This window comes from Lathyrus oleraceus, chromosome 5, assembly GCF_024323335.1.
Source record: "Lathyrus oleraceus cultivar Zhongwan6 chromosome 5, CAAS_Psat_ZW6_1.0, whole genome shotgun sequence".
Classification (NCBI taxonomy): domain Eukaryota; kingdom Viridiplantae; phylum Streptophyta; class Magnoliopsida; order Fabales; family Fabaceae; genus Lathyrus; species Lathyrus oleraceus.
In genome coordinates, this window is record NC_066583.1 from 19652265 (window position 1) to 19661233 (window position 8969).

General features: G+C 34.9%; 1 protein-coding gene and 1 non-coding gene across 2 annotated transcripts; both read right to left on the bottom strand.

The window, feature by feature from the left end:
* Window positions 1–317: 317 nt before the first annotated feature.
* Window positions 318–6542, bottom strand: LOC127083937 (protein S-acyltransferase 21). The gene is made up of 10 exons (XM_051024305.1): window positions 6244–6542; window positions 5381–5494; window positions 5157–5277; window positions 4401–4582; window positions 3927–3995; window positions 2902–2973; window positions 2631–2759; window positions 2050–2130; window positions 1770–1976; window positions 318–1554 (listed from the first exon to the last, which is right to left on the bottom strand). The coding sequence occupies exons 1-10, from the start codon at window positions 6286–6288 to the stop codon at window positions 646–648; spliced, it is 1929 nt and encodes a 642-aa protein (XP_050880262.1). The 5' UTR covers window positions 6289–6542; the 3' UTR covers window positions 318–645.
* A 1566-nt stretch (window positions 6543–8108) lies between these two features.
* Window positions 8109–8213, bottom strand: LOC127089502 (small nucleolar RNA R71). Its single transcript, XR_007791088.1, has one exon. It is a non-coding gene; the product is annotated as a small nucleolar RNA R71 (small nucleolar RNA).
* Window positions 8214–8969: the final 756 nt, after the last annotated feature.

The window sequence follows — 8969 nt, forward strand, 5'->3', positions numbered from 1 at the left end:
TGTACTATCCAAGATTGAGATAACCAAATATTGCAAACTGCATAGTTTTAAAATATTTTCAAATTTCAATTTATAGGTACATGGCATGAAGTATGTCACAGTTTATAAATATATTTTTTTAAAAGTATTAGAAGTTTGTTAAAACAATAATAATAATAATAATAATAATAATAATAATAATAATAATAATAATAATAATAATAATAATAATAATAATAATAATAATAATAATAATAATAATAATAATAATAACAAGTGAGACTAAATTCACTCAATATGAAAAAGAAAATAAAAATAAACATTTAGGCCTATAAAGATAAAAGAGAAATAAAACCATAAATTTAGCCTATGAAAACACCCTATGATCAAAGACAATGACAGTGGTCAATGAATTAGTACAGAGAAGGTTGTGATCCATTAGCCTATACAGATGAAATGGCGAACCACACGGTGACAACAAGTAAAGAAGACAAACTAAATATCGATAGCATGTTTTTGGATTTTTTTTCAAATAAAGAGAAGAAAAAATTGCAATTAATGGTGAAATGGAGTAGAATGGAATGGCTAACATTCTACTAATTAGATTTTTAAAAATGGATGTTATCACATTCCATTCCATATTATATCACCATCCTAAACAATACCCTATGAGAACTTGTTTTGCTGCGAATAACCCGGAACAAACACGGGAAGCTGGCCACCTCTTTGTGATCTACCTTGCTGAAAATCTCTTGCTGTATTATCTCTGTCCAAAACACCGGCTACTGAGCTATTATTTCTGGTTCCGGCATTTGACTGTTGTTCACTCAGAGCTGGACTGCCAAAAAATATAGAGCGACCTGTGTACGTTAACTCTGTTCCAGGAACCTGAGAGCTGCCCTGAGCTCTAGATGGGTTTGGGACAAAGCGCCCCGCTGCTTGATCCCAAAACACCGAGGAGCTTCTATTCTCTGAGACAGTTAGGCTGTTATTTCTCATTGGGACACGTGCACCATTTTCATGAACTGGATTTACATTCCCATTGCTTCCTATAGCTGATGAAGGAGACGGATTTTGAGATGGTTGCTGATACATGGGGTTGAAATGGTCTCGGTTCAAACCTGGCCTCTGCATCGGGGAAGGAGTTAAGTTGGAGACTTGTGGACTGCTAAAGTTACTCATACTGTGGTGACATGCATCTGAATCTTCCCTGCTTGCTTGACTGGGAGGGTATGAGCTCTTGGAAGGAGATAGCCTTGATGTCCCTGCTGCATCATATTTGTTATGAAATCCTTGGTTGCTATTAGGGCTGCTTCTTCCACTCACATTGCTACTTGATAAATGATCTGCATCATATGCATGTGATCGGGAACTAATTGGACGAAGCACAGATGATGATGCTCTAGCTTTAGCTAATGCCTTAGCTGCATCGTTGGAATCTAATTTTGCAAGTTTCCATGCGCTTATTCGCACTGGGCGCTGGTTCAGTTTTTTTCCTTTATCAGGCGGTTGTATTGCATCTGGGTCCATAGTAGATGGTAGGCGCCCTGGCTCCAATTGATGTATCATTTCATCCTGCTTATTCAAGGCAAGACACTTGATCAACATCCAACAACAATTACCTATTATTAAGAGCAATTCTATAGTGTTTTGTGCATTATTTTATTCAATTCAATTCAACTTTCTTATCGCTCACTGTAATTATCTATTTGTAATGTTTAAAGATAGGTTATTCATTTAAAACAGTTCCTAATCATATAATTCAGGAAATTGTACACAGATGGCAGTACCTGGTGATCCATAAAGATTCTCGGAGGTGTACACCAGGCACCTTTGATTTGCAAACTCATTCCGACAGAGCTTCTTCCGCTTATCACAGTAACAGCTGAGCTAGTAGGAGATGAAGGTAGACTCTGCTGTTCACCCGCATCAACTGAAGGACCGGGTGGTTCAGTCATAGTTCTCATGGCAACAACATACTCGTACGTTGTAATACCCTGTAAGACAAAATAACAGCTTAGAGTATGTTCATGAAAATATATAGTTAGGAAGAAAGAGTCTTGATTATACCTTTCGGATCAGGATCATATGAAAAAAGAATAATTCTCCCAGTGGTATAATCGCAAGTAAAGAAACTGCTGTGCATATGGCCTGTAACAGGATTAAAAATAGCATAAAAATAGAAACTTATATCTTCAATCTTTGAACAAATCATATTTTGTTGAAGTGAGAATAAGGGGGAAAATTGTGAAAAAGTTTCGAATTTAGTAATATTTAACAACTGGACTATTCAATGATGTTCATAGATTAGGTAATGCGTAATTGAAAATTATGTTGAATAATTTCCATCAAACACAACTGATAAATATTCAAGACCAACTAATAAAAAACAAATTTGTAGGATATCCAAATGAATGTTTATAATAGAAGTGTGTAACTTTTACATTTCAAGCCAAAATATGACCTCCCATCAATGGAAAGAGTCCAGTATTTTAAGCTATACAAGAAATATTCTGCAACCATGGTTAAGCTTACACAAAAAGTAACTTTAGTTAAGTAAAGTTTATTTCTGGTTCAATAAATAATTGTTTCATTATCTTATTTGAGATGAAGTATAAAACTCTCTGGAAAAAAAAAGAGAGCAAATGTACCACTATTGTAGCAAACGGAGCACGAGTGAATCCAGCTCCAAGCTTTTCAGCTATCAGATACTCTGTATCCTTCTTAGCAGCAAAGCATCGGACAAGCACAAGAATCCCAACTCCGCATTCAACTACAAGCTGTGACATGACATGCATGAACAAAAAGTAAGAAATTTACAAAATCATAATATAGAAGGTTCTTTCAACATAAAACTGAATAGAAAGGAGAGGGGGATAACTAAATTTAGGACAAGCTGGTAAGCATCTTTATGTTACTTACCCAAAGCAGGCTCACCGCCATTAGGCACACAAACGAGATGTAATTCTTCCTTCCAACACAATTGTTCAACCACTGAACAAAATAATAAATTTAATGATTTTTTGAAGAATATAAAGGAAGAAAAATAACAAAACAAGCATACAGATGCACACATCATCTCAAATCCAAAACATCTACCCAATACAGTCTACTTCAGGGTAGTTTTCATTGCAAATGGCAAACATAGGAGACAACTATAGAAACCAACTGGCATTATTACAGAAAATAAGGAAAAATCTTGGCATAGATTTGAGTTCCCACAACTATTTGAGAGTCTCAAGACTCTCCTAAGAGTAAAACGGCCCCATGTCTATACAGTTGACAAGATAGCCAGCCACTCAATATCTTTCATCCAATCTATAGTCAGTATGCCATTCTGTTAACAAACTCTCTAATTAAGCAACCAAATAAGAAAGTTGGCATGACCTTTTATTATTAGTATGACACTATGTTATCAAACTTGGCTGTTCCGGCCGTTATCTTGGCATGGAACAGCAAAACCAAGAAAACCTTGTCAGGCTGTGCCATTCGGTCACAAATGGGTGACTCGGCTGGAACAACCGCGATAATGGGATTGGATTCGGAACGACGCCACTCTGGTGTGACCGCATCAACCGTATATGATATTACCCAAAGTTATTTTATTGAATTTTATTGACAATTGGAAATATGTTTTGCTTAAGACTTATGGTTTTTATTTCTAAATATGAATAATTCATGATTTTTGATTAATTTATTTTGGTTTTAAACAATTATGTGTTCATTAGTATTAATTGTATTAGTGTCTGCATCACTAAAATATCGGCGGTTCCGCTCCCCGCTCCCCGCTCCCGTTCTGTTCCCTTTTTGGGGATGGGTGTGCTGCTATCCGAGATTGATAACATAGGTATGACAACAGACCATTAGACATGAGACTAGGACAGTATAATATTGAGTCATTCAAATACCCGGTAACTGACTAGGGGTTGGGTTCAAGCAAATCTTACCCGGCAGTGGTGATCAAATCCATCAACACATTTGTCACAACTTCTACAATGCTTACTGAACTTCCGAACCTGCAAAATGCTTACTGGTGAGGTGAGTAAATGAAAGAAAACTCCTAAATTAGATCTATTCAGATAGAGAGAGTAATACAAAAAGTGATCATGTGGTATGCAAAGAATAATCTAAAAGAAAAATCGTGACTTCTGTTGGTTAAAGGGGTTATTGTTCATTCTTGAACTATCACGAGTTATCAAGAAAGGGGTGTGTGTGTCTATGACAGATATTTTTCTGATTTTCATATACGGAAGTTTTGGGAGGCAGGTTGTTTTATTCATCTAAATTCTAAACAGAAGCAAACTTTGTTGCATTCTATGATACCTTGTCTCCATTTTTAATTTACTTTTATCATTTCTTATTTTTCTCGTATTGACTTTATTTGGAGAATATACTTAGTTTTTTACAGTAAATGAGCAAACCTCAGCATTGCATAAAGTACAGAACAAAGCATCCTCCTCTCCAGATTGTTGCTGTAGATCTTCATCACTACGGCAATCTTCTATAGCAAGGAAACTACACAAGAAACATCCGATTTTGGAGCACCCATTTGAATTGTGCTGATCAGACAATCCTTCATCCTTTAGTCCTATCTTGTTGGGTTCTGCAATAGAAGATTAGAGTTCATATAACGCTGGAAATTATCAAACGGCAAAGAAATTTGCTGTTATAGTCATTAGAGATCATCAACTGTTGCCATTATATGGTAAAATAAAATATACAAAAAAAAAGTATCATTGTAAAACCGGTGAAGAAAAAAATTCAAGTTGAATAATCAGTATATGCTTTACAAGAGACAACAAATATGGTGACCATAACAAGGAAAATTGGAAACCACCTTATAGAGGTACCGAAACAACAACAAAGGCATAGCTTAATCTGTTGTAACTAGTAACTGCTTTGGGTTTTAGTTGTGCATCCAGTTACTTAGAGCCTAGTGAACAATGTCACTACTGTATAAGTATAACTACTTATATTGCAGTTCTGTTTATTCCATTGGTAATTAGTGATTTAGCAACTCTGGTTAATAAGCAGTATTACTAACACTAATTAAAATAATTCAGGGAAAACATGTCGATAGTTATGATGAATCATGAAGTGAATCTGATCTGATCTGAAGAGTAAACCTAGAGCATGACAATGATATCAATAAACGCCAGTAGCTTTCAAATTCCAACCTGCCAACTCTTCATCAAGTTTTGATCTATTCTTAGAAGTTTTGTCACAATCAAGCACTATTCCCACATCAGCGGGGTCAATGGCAGTGCATCGAACATAGAGAAGGAATACAGAGAGTGCCTGCAGTTAAAAATTCAAGAGCAAGTAAATGAAAGAATCCTTCACTCCACAATTCTAAATGAAAATCGGAACAAGGATATCGAAGAATCAAATTGTTGCTTACCAGTACAGAATAAACACCAAAAGCGACATATTCATAGATGTCCTTTCCAAGAAATGGAGCAAAGAAGGCATAATAAGCAATGCATAACAAGAAAAAAACCGTTATAGCCACAACCTGCTCGCAAATCACAACAAGCAGGAAAATGGTGAGAACTTTATGTGAATAACAGTTCTCAATGCCATTACAAATTCAGTTGTAAAAACCTATGAAGCCCATACACCCCGAACACCATCCCGACACTTACACGGCAGTAATAATTTGAAAAAATAAATAAAGTGTTGGTGCAGATGTACGTCACTGACTAGGACACAAGACACAGACTCAGACGCGCCTTTTTTTCAAAGGTGTCGGTGCTATATAAAAACACAACTCTTCCACTCTAGAGAGCATGATACTGGCTAAAGTGTTGAATTTCATTTTCAATCCTATTCAAATTATGACAACAAACATATTATGGATTGACCCTTAAATTTGTCATTATAAAAAATCTAAAAATGAGAATAATATAATTACACTAAACTCAAAAGCTGGAATGTTAAATCAGAATAATGATAAACAGTTAAAAAGTAACAAATGTTATAAATGATTACTTGAGTTGAAAAGCGCGTTCATCTAGAAAGTAAGGAGCAAAATTAAATGTTGTAAAAAAAGCGAAAAACAAAACAAAAAGAAGCGATTCTAAATTTCTAATAATTAAAGAAAAGCAAAATGACGAAAATTATGAAGGCGTAATACAGATAAATAAAAAAGCGGCTAAAATGGGAATGAGGAAGTAAACGAGAAAGTCAAAAGGTGTAAAATGGAAAAAGTGGAAGAAAAATGACATGATGAAAACGGAATTTGAAAGAGGAAGAAGAATGTACCTGAAAAGTGTGAAAAGGGAGTTCCCAACCATGACGTCTACCCATTTTGATGACTCTGAAAACGATAGCAGACTAAGAAATCAGAACCATTTCTGGTTCAAGTTTCGCTACGAACAGTAGAAGAAGAAGAAGAAGAAGAAGAAAGTGGAAACGGATTTGAATTGAATAATTCTTAGATTAGGGTTTACGGTTTGCAGAGTCAAATTCAACTGTGTGAGAGAGAAAGAGAGAGAAGAAGCTCTTCAGTGTTGTGAAGAAAATGTAGTACAGAGAGAAAGTGTAAGGCCACTTACTCTACTAAAATATTTCAGAATTCATTTTAAATATATATATTTTTCTAGTTTCTCATTGTAAAAAGCATCTATCTACTTCTTCTTTTTTTTATTATTATTATTATTATTATTATTATTATTATTATTATTATTATTATTATTATTATTATTATTATTTATTTAAATTGTCTTATTAAAAACAAAGGGAATATATATTACACTAGAAAAAAACATATAAACGTGAGTGAAATTTTTGTGGATACTTTTTTATTTTTTAAGTTTATTAAATGGTACTAGTATTAATAATTGATAATACTAGATAAGAAAAAACTGATTTTCCATATATAGCATCGGAGAAGGTGTCTGATTACTTGTAATTTATCGCTTTTATTTTAATTTTATTTCTGTATTTTCGTAGTATTTTATTCGCATAGTATTATAAAATTTGGACGTTTTTACCGTGTTTCAGATATATGGTGATTCGCAGCATCGACTATGAAAGGAATCGGAAGAAAAAGCAAAGAAAAACAAGTAATTAGTTGTCATGACGGGTGGGTCGGCATCACCCATGATGCTTCTCATGGGCCCACCATGAAGTAAAAAAGTCAAAGTTGAAGAACCCACAATGGATAGGTCGTCATTACAAATGACGTCCGTCATGGGAACAGGAATCGAAATGACGAAAGTAGGAACGCCGAGATACCATTTATATGTCGAAATGACGGAAATGGTATCAAAATTAGAAATACAGACTTTTGATTTTTTAGATTGTGAAAACTTATCGCCACTAATCGAGATACTATTGTATTTTAAAAGGAATATTTAGACTCCCCAAATTGTGTTGCGAAAGTATACGGTTGTGGGTTTAGAGTCTAGTAATGTGTCGACGAAATTGGGTGTTACCCCTAATTATATTATTTTCTAAAAAAATATAATTCTCGTTACAATTTCAATGGATCGACTCGTATGAGCGCAGTCGGTAGATAGAAATCATTGTTTCGGCCTCTTTAGTATTGAGTAAAATGAAACTATTTTCCTTTTAGAAAACAAAAACCAATTTTGCATAGTCTTAACTTTACATTGAAAATAATAGAAAACGGTACTTGAACGTTTGGTATATGTGGAAACAATATCTTTTTATACTACTCGGTATAATCGTATACTTACGGCCTATCAAGTTTTTGACGCTGTTGTCAAGGACCAAAATTTGTTCAATATCGTTTATCCATTGTTTCAACCTATAAACTAAGGCACAAAAAAATTCATTTTAATTTTATCATTCTCTGTTTTATGCCATAACAGTGTATAGTTTTGAATTGAAACCCTTTCTGATGCACATGGTGCAGTAAAACAAGTTTTCCGGTTCCCCGACGGATGACCCGAACTTGCATCTTTTGATTTTCGTCAAATATTACAACACCTTTAAGTGCAATGGAGTCAATCCAAAAGTTATTCGAATTTGTTTATTTTCATTCCCCCATAGGGATAGAGCCAGAGCATGGCTACAATCTTTCTCGTCTAATTCCATTACAACATAGAATGAGCTTAAGAAAACGTTTCTAGCCTGATATTTCTCGCCTAGTAAGACGACGCAACTTAAGAACTAGATTACCTGCTTTATGCAGAGGAAGGAGAATTGTTATTCGAAGCATGGAAGTGGTTCAAAGAGTTAATGAGAATATGTTCACACCATGTACTTGAGAAATGGATCATCGTCCACACCTTCTATGATGGTATTCTCTATAATACGAGAATGACCTTGGACACATCCGTTGGAGGGGCCCTAATGAACAAGTCATTCGATGAAGCTTATGCTCTTCTTATAGAAGACATGGCTCAAAATCATTCCCAGTGGGGGAGCGAACGCGCTCCCATTGAGAAGGCGTTATTGAATGGTGGAATTTATGAAGTTAGTTCCTTTGACAACATTAATGCAAAGTTGGATGTGTTATATCAAAAGTTAGATAACCTAAGCATCGTATTTACTGCTGCTACAGTCGTGGTAAGACCTAACTGTGAAATATGTGGTGTAGTTGGCCATGTTGGTGTTGCATGCCAATTGATGGTCGTAATTGAGCCCACGCCCGACTAGGTGAACTACGTTCAACAAGAGAATCCATATTCCAATACATATAACCTTGGTTGGAGAAACCATCTCAATCTGCCATACAATAATAATAATCATCTGTTTATTGCTAGTCTTGCACCACCTTTTGTTCCTCTTGGATTTCAAGGACAAAAGGGTGCACGTGCTGCTACTCGAAAGTAAAAACTTGAAATAATGATGGAAAACTTCATTATATCCCATAGCCGGCAATATAAGGACTTTAAGAATCATAATATCCACACCAATGAAATGATAATGCGATTGTAACGGTAAATTCATGACCATCAAGTTATGGATAAGCTAGACGTCAATTAAACCAGAGTCGCCACCATGCTTTTATTGTTTCC

What these genes read in the sequence shown, in the direction of transcription:
- LOC127083937 (XM_051024305.1), bottom strand. Translation starts at nt 6,288, where the DNA reads ATGGGTAGACGTCATGGTTGGGAACTCCCTTTTCACACTTTTCAG. An exon ending in GTACTTTATGCAATGCTGAG is followed by an intron (nt 3,996 to 4,400) that starts GTTTGCTCATTT and finishes AGCATTTTGCAG; the next exon opens with GTTCGGAAGTTCAGTAAGCA. An exon ending in TGGCGGTGAGCCTGCTTTGG is followed by an intron (nt 2,760 to 2,901) that starts GTAAGTAACATA and finishes GTCATGTCACAG; the next exon opens with CTTGTAGTTGAATGCGGAGT.